Source organism: Sebastes fasciatus, chromosome 2, assembly GCF_043250625.1.
Source record: "Sebastes fasciatus isolate fSebFas1 chromosome 2, fSebFas1.pri, whole genome shotgun sequence".
NCBI classification, from domain to species: Eukaryota; Metazoa; Chordata; class Actinopteri; order Perciformes; family Sebastidae; genus Sebastes; species Sebastes fasciatus.
The window spans coordinates 42,862,879-42,875,466 of NC_133796.1; the positions used below are offsets into that span (position 1 = coordinate 42,862,879).

The 12,588-nt window shown below is 36.1% G+C and overlaps 1 protein-coding gene across 1 annotated transcript in view; it reads right to left on the bottom strand.

Annotated features, from left to right (window-relative positions):
- Window positions 1-2,665: 2,665 nt before the first annotated feature.
- The window catches only part of gch1 (GTP cyclohydrolase 1), a 44,292-nt gene continuing 34,369 nt past the window's right edge, over window positions 2,666-12,588 (bottom strand). Inside the window, exons 4-6 of the mRNA XM_074624370.1 lie at window positions 7,657-7,688; window positions 7,468-7,552; window positions 2,666-5,354 (exon numbers count right to left, since the gene is read on the bottom strand). Coding sequence (XP_074480471.1) covers window positions 5,228-5,354; window positions 7,468-7,552; window positions 7,657-7,688 — 244 coding nt within the window. The 3' untranslated portion in view covers window positions 2,666-5,227. The remainder of the gene's footprint in view (window positions 5,355-7,467; window positions 7,553-7,656; window positions 7,689-12,588) is intronic.

Sequence of the window (12,588 nt, forward strand, 5' to 3'; positions counted from 1 at the left end):
ACAGCGAGGCTACAAGCATATGATGATTTTATAGGCCATGATGCATTGCTGTGTATAGATTAAACTAGCCAACAGTATATAAATGATTTATAATGCAACATACACATTAAAGCAGCAGTAACATTAATCCAGAAACAGTATATATAATAGTAAAACACTGACAAGGAACAATTTACTGCACAATGAGTATGAGTTTTATGACAGACATCCATATATATGTATATATATGTATATGTATATATATACGTATATATATATATGTATATTTATATATATATGTATATATATATATATATGTATATATATATGTATATGTATATATATATACATGTATATGTATATATATATGTATATATATATATATGTATATGTATATTTATATATATATACGTATATATATATGTATATATATATATATGTATATGTATATTTATATATATATACGTATATATATATGTATATATATATGTATATATGTATATTTATATATATATATATGTATATATATATATGTATATATGTATATATGTATATGTATATATATATATATATATATGTATATTGAGCAGAAATCAGAATCAGGATGCTGAGTTCCCTAAACTTTAAATCAAGACTGAGGAGGGAAGTGCTGAGGATGGGTGTGCACTATTTTCTGCCACAGTGTCTTTGTTGAAATTGGCCACTAAAGGGCGCCAAAGTCGTAAAGTTTAACATTTTACACACACTGACTTTAATGACAAAAAATTGACTATTTTTGTTTTTTTAACTGATCAAAATGTAACAAAAAAACAATCCCTGTTGCTGTGATATTATGCACTGATATTGTGTTTTGAGTGTTTTACAGGTTCAAACTGCAGTTAGGACACAGTATGTTGAGTGTTTATTTCACCTCACTGGATGTCTCACAAGGTAACGTGAGTATAAATGTTGTTATTTAAGTGTTGAAGATAAACCACTTGAAACATGATATAGACACAAACAGTTTTAGAGTTTTTGTTTGAACAGCCTCTTCAGTTTCTAGAGTTGAACTCACTCTTTTACAGGAGGAAGCAGATTGAAAACCAGGTGATGGTAAATGAAATACATGGATGTGATGTTATAAAACTGTAAAGCTGGAGCTGCTGAGTCCTGCCTCTTGTCAGACATCCAGATCATGATTAGCTCCACCTCTCTGCTGTTCAGGCTGGGCTCAGGGCCAGATTAACCGAGTAATTGGCCCCGGGACCAAAATAAAACGAGCTGTGGGCCCCTTTTTAAAGTTTCTTCTTGAAGCTAGTTTGGTCTTCTTCCAATTGTGATTTTCAAAATGTTCCAGAGTGCCTCTCAGAGCGCTCCAGAGTCCTGAGCTTATTGCATCCAGCTGCTGGGGCATCGAGCATTGACCTTCAGTCAGCAAGGTTAAAGGTGACATCATTCCCTTCTTCTCAGTTAAAGGACTGGTTCACTATTTTCAACATAAACACATTAACAGGAAGCTCCTCACTTACTGAAGAACGAAGCTCATTAACTCTGTAGAGATGCGTGCAGCTCAGTACTCAGATCTTTTGTTTAAGTAAAATTAGCAATACTTGTGACTTTATAATCTCAGAGAATATAATTTTTTTTCTCGCAAATTTATGACTTTATAGTCCCAAAGAATATTACATTTCTTTCTCGTAAATTTCAGTTTTTTTCTCGTAATTTTACTGCTTTAATTTCAGAAAATATACAAGTTATTTTCTCTTAAATTTCAGTTTCTTTCTTGCAAATTAATGACTTTGTAATCCCAGAGAATATTAGTTTTTTTCTGGTAATTTTTATGACTCTAATCTCTGAAATTCAGTTTTTTTTGGAATATTACCCCCCTATCCGTAATTATTCATTTTTTTTGTTTTAACATAAACACAAACAAGAAGCACCTCACTTACTGAAAGAAGAAGCTCATTAACTCTGTAGAGATGCGTGCAGCTCACTACTCACCACGGGTGAAGTACTCAAATATTTTACTTAAGTAAAAGTAGCAATACCACGGTGTAGAAATACTGTTACAAATAAAAGTCCTGCTATACTTTACAGATCTTAATTTTAGAATATATATATTTGACATATTTTAATTGTAAATATCTAGTTTATATTCATAACTCTTGATTTTTTCTTTTCTTTTCTCTTACTTTGTTTAGTTTGACCCCTGTGCACCACAACACCAGGACAAATTCCTTGTATGTGATAACCTCACTTGGCAATAAACCTGTTTTCTGATTCTGGTGTTTTTTTGTTATTTTAATTGTTAGCTCTCCAACATGTTTAAACCGTCTTCACATCAGCTTTGTAGTTGTAATTACTAGTCAGATATCTGGAAGTTCTCGCAGCGATATCGAAAAATACTGAAATGTCCACAAACTACTAAAATAGATGCAGAGCTACTACTGTTAACATCGAAATATAATTTTATACTAATGCTAGTTCACTCGATTTAGTGTTGACAATGAGCTTTATGTTTGTTTGTATCTGGTTACATTAATTAACTGCTACAAGCTATAAACTTTGTATTACAACAAAAATAGCGAACATAGTCTATTTCTATAGTGTTCACTATGAGGCCAGCAGAGTGGGGCTGCCATCTTGCAATAAGTCAAACAGTTTTGATAAAGTGAACATGCAGAAAGAAACACACAGTGGCCGCTGTCACATAGATTTATTTTCTTTGATTAAAAAGTATCTGAAATAAACACAGTACATAAAGTGACAATGATGGTGAAGAGGCCACAGAACAGTCCGTCCTTCTCAACAAGGCCACAAAAACAACAACATCAGAGACGTCTGTAAGCGCTCATCTTCCCTCCAACACACACACATACCAACAAACACACACACCCACACACACAACTCCAGTCAACACAATACACAAATTAAAACCTCTCGAAACAAGTCTGAGGACATTATGAAAAAATATACTACACAAGTAAACACAAAGAACACACACACACACACATGTTATTTGCCTCTCATGGGAATGAAAAGTTTCAGTTTGTTTTCAGACGGTGAGTCTGAAGCTCAGCGTCCCGCCGGCGGCCTCGTCGCATCACCGTGAAGTTGCGTTTTGGTTTTAATTGAGAGGCGAGTTGGCACATAGAGGCAGATCCACGCACAGGATCATCATCATAATAACAGCAATAATAATAATTAGTTTAAAAATTAAATGTAAAAATGAGAATAGTGGTGTTTAGCTCATATTTCCCCCATGATGATTTTGCACTAAATGTTACATAATGTTTTATATTAATAATACATACATTAATACTATATAATATAATCATTATTTTTGTTTGCTTTGATTATACAAACTTTATGTTTCAATTCTTGTTTTAAATCAAAAGATATTCTCAGCTAAACAAAAAGTCCTGAATAAAAGAAAAGGAATTTTGTAAACTGAGATTTTTGAGGTGTGACAGTGTTGAAGTGTGCTCAAACAAAGGGAAAACTTATAATTATATGTAGGGCTGCGAATAACAATTATTCTCATTATTGATTTATCTTTCAATTCTCTTTTCAATGTCAGAAATGAGTGGAAAAAGGCCCAAAACGACATCTTCAAATGACTTGTTTTTGTCAGACCAACAGTCCGAAACTTAAAGATATTTTATTTAAAATAATATGAAACAGAAAATTATCTCATTTCAGAAGCTGGAATCTGCAAATGGTTATCGTTTTTCCACGACTTAAACAATTAATCATCAAAATTGTTGCAATTAATTTTCTTTCAACCAACTAATTATTTCATTATTAGAAATGTATTCTTATCAGCAGAGTTATTAAAGCTCACTCTGTCTTCTCTCTGTCTTCAATATTTTGTATCTGCATGTTGATACTGACAATTTTATTTCCAGTTGACCAAACAAATCTTTATCCTTTAATCAGATAATTCTAATTATAAAGCACCAATTTATCAGGTAATCAAGCAATGGCCATGAAATCCGCTTATTTATTAATTTATGTATTTATTGCAGTTGGTGATTATTTAATGTGCACTTGACTTAGTTTGATGAATAACTCTGCTCATCAATGTTGTAAACTGGATTTTTCAGGAGTCACAGTACTGTAGAGTTGTGAAAACCATCATCTCCAGTGTTATTGGATTATTTGGATTGATCTCATTAAATCTCCCGCCATTAAAATATGCTTTGAAAAGTTGTATTTTTTCAAAACACTGATCTCTCACTTCTCTCAGACTTGGGAGCTGAAAATGTTTTGTAACATTCTCTCATATCAAAAACGTATGTTATCTTTTAGTTTATTTGGGGTTTCTTGTAACTTCGGTAGTTATGAGCTACTTTTAGCCTCATGATTTGTGAATATGTCTCCAGCTATTTATAAGAGTCTCTTTTTTTAAAAGTCCTGGATCTACAGTGTCATTAAAAAAGAAACCGAACTGTTCTGTGCAGATATTTATGATGGTGTATTAGGGCCTTTGTAGGTAAAAAATAAAAATAAAAATGACGCAGCCGGGGTAGAATGGTAAGAGGGTAATATTCCGAGATTAAAGTGGTACATTTCCGAGAAAAAAAACATGGATATTCTCTGAGATTTAAGTGGTAAATATACCTATAATATATAATATATATTATATAATATAATTATATAATATAAGGCTTTATATTTACGACTTCAATCTCTGAAAAAATCCATGTTTCTTTTCCTCGTAAATTTGTGAGTTTTTTATCGTAAATTTACAACTTTATAATCTTAGGGAATGTTCAAGTTTTTTTTCCTCATAAATTTGTGAGATTCTTCCTTGTAAATTTATTAATTTAATCTCAGAGAATTTCTGAGTTTTTTATATATCCAAGTTTTTTCTCATAAATCTGTGATTTGTGGATTATTTCTGTTAGACTCTCCTTCTGTATTTCGAGGCCAACGACTGATAGTTGATTAATGAGCACACGCAACTCACATGGACAGAAAGGGGTTAAAGTCTGTCCCGTTGTCTGAAAAGTAAACAACATGTCAGTCTGCGGCCTCTAACAGAAATTGTGACGCTTCACCTTATCTGACGAAAACAAAGAGTCGGACTGAGAACACAGTAAACACTCTGTCACTGCCTTTGGTGAGATGGAAACACACACACACACACACACACACACACACACATACACACATACATACACACACAGGTAGCACGGTGGCTGGTCCGTGCAGGTGATGGTAACCCCAGGCAACAGGAGGAGGAGGAGGTAGGGCTTCGTCGTCCTCAGTTCCTGATCAGCGCCAGAAACTCGTCTCTGGTTTTTGGATCTTCCCTGAAAACTCCCAACATGGTGCTGGTGACGGTTTTACTGTTCATCTTCTGAACGCCTCGCATCACCATACACATGTGACTGCAGAGAGGAAGAAAGAGGAATAACAACAAAAGGCAAGGAAGTGAAAAATAAAAGGAGAAATGTAAAACAGATTAAATTAAGAAATGAAAAGGAGGGGGAAGAAGAAAAAGAAAGAATGAGGAGGCGAAGGAAAGGAGGAGATGTAACGGAAAAGAAAGGGTAAATAAAAGGAAAGGAAGTGATGAAAATCAGAGTAATGGACTAGAGTTAAAAGACATAAAATGAAAGAATAAAAATAAGTGCAGAACAGAAAGAAAGAGAAAGATGTAACAGACAAAGGAAGTAAATGAAGTGATCAAATTGAAAGTAATGGAAATGAGATCAAAGAAATTAAGTATATAAAGCAAGAAGAGGTGAAGGAAAGGAAGAGATGTAACAGAAAAGAGGGTATAAATGAAAGGAAATGAAGTGATGGAGATGAAATTAATGCAAATAGAGGTGAACGAAAGAAAGACAAGAAGTAAATAAAAGCAAATGAAGTGATGCAAATGAAAGCAATGGAAACAAAGTCAAAGAAATTATATTTAAGTATAAAAGAGCAAAAAGAGGTGAAGGAAAGAAAGAGGAGATGAAGTAAATGAAATCAAATGAAGTGATGGAAATGAAAGTAATGGAAAAGAGGTCAAAGAAATTAAATGAACCTGTATAAAAGACGGAAGATGTGAAGAAAAGGAAAAGGATAGAACAGTAGTAGTAACAGAAAGAGGAAGTAAATGAAAAAAATTACGCAATGGAAATAAAAGGAATGAAACCGAGGTCAAAGAAGTTTAAGTATAAAAAAGAAAAGAAAGGTAAAAGAAAGGAAGAGATGTAACAAAAAAAGAAGCAGTAAATGAAAGGAAGTGATGGAACAGGTTAAAAAATAAATAAATGAGAATAAGAACAAAGTAGAAAGAAGGACAAATAAAAGGAGATGAAGGAAAGGAAGAGATGTAACCAAAATGAGGGTGTAAATGAAAGGAAATGAAGTGATGGAGATGAAATTAATGGAAACAAAGTCAAAGAAATTCAATTAAAGTATAAAAGAGCAACAAGAGGCGAAGGAAAGGAAGAGAAGAAGTAAATAAAAGCAAATGAAGTGATGCAAATGAAAGCAATGGAAACAAAGTCAAAGAAATTATATTTAAGTATAAAAGAGCAACAAAAAGTGAAGGAAAGAAAAAGTAAATGAAATCAAATGAAGTGATGGAAATGAAAGTAATGGAAAAGAGGTCAAAGAAATGAAATGAACATATACAAAAGATAGAAGAGGTGAAGAAAAGGAGCATATGTGACAGAAAAGAAGTGAAAGGAAATAAAATGAATGGAAAAGAGGTATAAGAAATAGAAAGAAGAGGTAAAGGAAAGGAAGAGATGTAATAGAAAAGAGGAAGTCAATGAAAAAAACTGAAGTGATAGAAATGAAAGTAATGAAACCGAGGTCGAAGAAGATTAAGTATAAAAAAGAAAAAAAAGAGGTAAAAGAAAGAAGAGATGCAACGAAAAAAAGCAGGAAATGAAAGGAAATTAACTGATGGAACAGAGGTAAAAAAAATGAATGAATAAGAATAAAAAGGAGCACAGAGAAAGATGGACTAAGAAAAAGGGAGTGAAGGAAAATAAATGAAGTGATAGAATTGAAAGGAATGGAATCAAGGTCAAAAAGTTGTAAGTATAAAAAAGATAGAAGAGGTGAAAGAAGAGAAGAGGTGTTAGGAAAAATAAGAGAAGAAAATGAAAGTAATGGAATAGAGTTAAAATAAATTAAATGAGAAAATAAAAAATAAAGAAAGAGGAGGTGAAGGAAAAGAGCAGATGTGACCGAAAAGAGTGAGTAAATGAAAGGAAATTAAGTGGTTGTGATGAAACTAATTAAACAGAAGAACAAGAAATTAAAGTATCAAAAGAAGAGTCGAAAGAAACAAAGAGGAGGTGACAGAAAGGAGAAGAAGTAATAGAAAATAATGAGTAAATCAAATGAAACAAAGTGGTGGATTAAGTGAAAGTAAAGGAAACGAGGTGGGGAGAGGGTAGGAGAAAAGAGAAAAGAGGAGAAGGAAAGTAAACCAAAGAAAAGGAAAGATGAAAGGAGTGAAACAGGTATTGTCATGTCTTCAGCTGACATACGTACGTTGCCTCGATGACCACCCCGACCCCGGTGGGCTGCAGCGCCTCGGTGATCGCCACGGCAATTTGTTTGGTCAACCTCTCCTGAACTGTGGACATACAGACAGACGGACAAACATGAACCTGGCTGGACAGAACAAACAACATTCAGGCTGACAGTAAAAGGAATCTGTGTTTGACTTTAACTTGGTACCTTGTAGTCGACGGCTGTAGATTTCAACAATCCTGAGGAGGAGAAAAGAGAGAAAACATGACTTCAGTAATTCGTCGATATCTTCATCCTCAGTGAGCTTCATTAAAACACATCAATGAGCCTCACTGTGTCACTGGGTGACTGTTCCTTCATCACCATGAACACACACACTGGAGTTTATTTTGACTCAATCCCACATCCACCGTCCTGCTGCCTTATACTCACTAGAGCACCACATGTGGATTAATCCGCCACTGAAAATAGTCCCCAACAAAACAAATGCTCTATTTCCTCCTGTTTGTTTGATACAAAAGTACATTGACCAGCTGTTTCAGGAAATGATTTACCCTTTTTTTAAATATGAAACTATATATATTTTACCAGTAATCTTGGGGCTGAGAGCTCCAGACAGGGAGGGGAAGTTGGAAAGAGAGGGACGGACTAACGCATTGTTGGTTTTAATCTTTTCGTGGTCTTTGTTGACAAAGAGAGAAATTTAGAATAACTAGAAATGTTCCAATACCAGTTTTTCCTTCCCGATGTGATATGATTGCTTTCATTGTTGTATGGCCTGGCTCAGGTTAACCCTTTGTAAAACATGAACAAATATATAGAGAGAATGAATGCAATAGAACTTTTTATTATCTAGTTTGACAGATTCTCCAGTGTAAAATATGCTAGCTCTCCGTTAGCACCTGCCTGATTGGTACTTCACATGTGCAACTCTCAACAGAGATGAGAAAGAAGCGAGATGGCTCACTCATTCACTACTTCCATCATCGGCTTTCTTTTTACAATTAACACTTGAAATGATGAAGGCACTTACAAATGACAAGGTAGAAAAAAATGTAAACCATACTTTGGTGTTTCATTTTTACCTCTTTCCTTAAAGGGACTGTTTGTAACTTCTTCCATGTATAAATCAATCCGGGTCAGTGTCCCATGCGCGCTCGCTCGTGTCTCCGCTGTTCAGACTCAGACTCCAACACAAACTACACAGAAGCACCAAAACCTCTTGGTTGTATCTAGTGAAGCCCGTCTGTTAAACAGTGTTGGCCGCGGTCGGAGGACGCGGGGGAGACCGTAGCTTTGGTCTCCAGGACCGGAGTCTCTGCTGTACTCTGCTCCTCTGCTCCTCTGCCTGCTTGCCTTCACTCACACACCGTGCTCGTTCTCGCTATTTCGCTCCACTCTCACGTGCATGCGTGCACACTCCACACTGCAGAAGAGTTAGTTTAGCTCTGAGAATATCTAGTGAATGTTCAGTGGACGTTTGTGCAGAAATAACTGCTGCAGCTCCTCCAGACCAACAGAGGTTTCCCGTGTCTTGTGAAGTGACGGGGCTCCGCAGAGAGAAACGTTATCATCTCCGACCAAAACTCCGGTGTCTCCCGTGTTCCCTCCGGCCGCGGTCGGGAGGCTGAGGCAGGAATAGCCAACACTAGGATCAGCAGTGATTCATGGAGAGACCTTCGTCTGGTCAGCTAACATTATTGCCAAGCAGCTGAAATATAGAGTGATGTTGTGGTTTTAGCTGACGTGTTTTGAGCGATGCTCGTTCATGTCTATGTAGAGCGAGCACAAGCGCGAGCAATAGGACGCTGATTTTCATTGACTTAACGGCCACAGGTGTCGCTGTTAACAAGACATTTCTGATTCTTAAGATTTCATTAAACTTTTTTTTTTTTTTTTTACAAAATGAACCAAAACACTGACATTGAAAAAGAAGCAAGAGGGCTCCCTCGTTAGATACCTTCATCATCCATTTCAGAAACAGGGATCATTTTTTTTCCAGAGCTGATGATGGAAGTAGCTAACGAGAGTCATTTCGCTTCTTTTTCATCTCTGTTGAGAGTTGCACATGCGCAGTACCGATCAGGCAGGATGTACGGATCAGGTAGCGAGTGACACGTGTTGTTGTTTTTCCTGTGTAGTGTAAATGAGCTGATAAATGATATGATAACGTGATATTGGATCGGGCATATACTGTACACGCGTACTTGCCACTACACGATCCAGCATTTTAGGCTGCATCGGAGGAATTTTCGATACTGACATCTTAGAAACTATGATAATAACGCTGGTGTTACTGCTTTGTCAATTCACAACCATTTTAGATTAGTTTCAACTGTATTGTCATTCAGAGTACGAGTACTGAGACAAAAAATGTAGTTTATCATCTAACCAGGAGTGCAAAAAGCAGAATTTGAGACTACAATTAAAACATGAAAAATAATAATCCTAATCAGCTTTATTGTGTGTGCACATGCAAGGAATTTGACTCTGTATTTTCGTTGCTCTCATCAGAAATAAACATACAGCTAAAAACAAGGACAACAAACTTGAACAAAGATAAACATCTAACTATTAAAGATATACAGTAAATATATCTTAAAAGCACATAAAGCAACAACGAATAACAGCATTTAAATCTATATACAAGTCATAAATGGAAACAATAATCTCAACTTGAGACCACATCATCCATATTTGACCGGTTATCCTCAAGATAAAACCCTTTTGCATCTGCGTCGAGTGCACAATCTGCTACCTTCCAAGAGGTTCAATTTAAATGGTAGCTTGTGAACTTGATACATTGACAAGTTTAATTAAGAGGAACATGAGTCCTTCTCTTTTCAAATAGGTGAATACTTTTGTGTTTTCTGCATTTCAACACCGTACTGAGGAACCATAAAGAAGGTAATGACAAAGATAACTTAACTTCCCTGAGCTCTACCATCTTTTTAAATGTCAGCTTACGTCACACCTCATAAACTGAGGTCATTCACATGGACATTTCTCATGAACAAGGTAAACCCAACCCTATTTAGAGGCACCAAAACAAAAAACCCAGTCATTTTAAAGCTATTTCCTGGTCTGACGAGGAAGTAAAATAAACAGATCCACAGAAATGACCTGGTCTTCACCTTCAACCTGTTGCTCTTCTCTTTGAGAAAAAACACTTTGGACAAATTTGACCTCATCCACCTCCAAGAAAATGTCACAAGACCAAATGGGCAGCACGAGGAGAGGCAGCACGTACTGTACGTACATAAATAAAGACGAGATGCTGCAGCAAGAAGAAATGCTGCTTCAGAGACGACAAGAAAATGTCCTTCATCAAGTCATTCAGTCATGTGGACTTTGATGTGAAGGTGTGACAGGAGGTTGCAGGTGAATTTTGTTCTCAGAAATGTCTTGAACAGGAATTTGATGCTGTATTTCCACTGCTTCCATGTACCTTACAAGGACAGTGTGTAGGATTTGGTGGCATCTAGTGGTGTGGTTGCAGATTGCAACCAGCTGAATACACCTCCGCTCACTCCTCCCTTTTCAAGACTGCGGTAATGTGAGCCGCCGAATGCAAAACCGTGGTAACACCTCTCTCAGAGGTCATCCATACCAGAATAACACAACTTTAGGAGCAACATAAGTCAGACGGCGGCTGGCGGTACCACGGTTTTACACTTTTCACAAGTGTGTCAGAGAACTACGGTGGCCTTCAGGTAACGGAAAAACTTAAAAGTCTCTCTATAGAGCCAGAGTTTGGTTTGTCCGTTCTGGCCTACTGTAGAAACATGGAGGAGCAGCATGGAGGACTCCGTGAAGAGGACCCGTTCCCTATGTAGATATGAAGGACTCATTCTAAGCTAACAGAAACACAATGATTCTTAGTTTCAGGTGATTATACACTATTCAATTCAATTCAATTTATTTTTGTATAGCGTCAAATCACAACCGAAGTTATCTCAAGACGCTTTATATATAGAGCAGGTCTATGACCGTACACCATAGTTTAGAGACCCAACAGGATCCACCAAGCGCACTGTGGCCAGGAAAAACTCCCCGATTACTGGGAAGAAACCTGGAGCAGAACCGGCTGGGGGGATAGATAGATAGATAGAGAGATAGATAGATAGATAGATATATATATATATAGAGAGAGAGAGAGAGAGAGAGAGAGAGAGAGATGTTCTTTTTAAATATCTATATATATTGAAATTTGCTTAATGAATTGTATTGTATTTATGTGTATATATATGTTTTTGTTTTTATTTTGTTATTTTTTATTATTATTATTATTGAATTGACGCTTTGGCAATATTGTTCACCTGACAGTCAAGCCAATAAAGCAAATTGAATTGAATTGAGAGAGAGAGAGAGGGAAGCAGCCACAATAGTAGCCTAGCAGCTGTAATAACTAATACAAGTAGGACTGATAACACAAAACCAATAGTGGTGGATGGAAAGAGTGATAGTACAACTATCAGAATTGATATCATTGGGTCGTCCTCAGACGGGCTTTCCAGTGGAGCTTCCAGCTGTCTCAGTATCCATACATCTGGCTAGCTCGCCAGCACTGTCCAGCATCTGTCCTAAGTACGTCCATGTATGTTGGTGTGAGACGTCCCTGTGATCGATGCCCGTGCGTTGGTTCCCACAGCATCAGCATGCTTGCTGTGAGTTCTTGATGTCTTTGGCAGTGACCGAGAAGTCTCATTCTCCAGGCTGCCACTTTGCCACTAAGTGTTGGTAATCCCTCGTTAGCATTGGTAGTCCCTCGTACAGACGTAAAAACTCGTACAGACTAGAAAACACAATTATGAATATTATATTCCATTTCTGCTCATAGATCTCCTGAAATGCTACACACTGCTCCTTTAAGTGTAGTTTTTTTCTATTATTACATTTTCATTCTATTTATTTAAAATCATTTTTAATTATTATTATTTTTTATATGTATTTATGTGTGTGTGCGTGTATTTATTTTTATAAAACGGATAGCTCCGGTTCTTGATTATGATTGGCTGAGCTGAGCCGTTGTAAAATACTCTATAAACACACAGCTGTGACCGCATTACAATAGTATCACTGCGCAAAATATATTGTTACAAATTGTCAGGGTTTGTTGTGAATTTTGATTTACTGGGT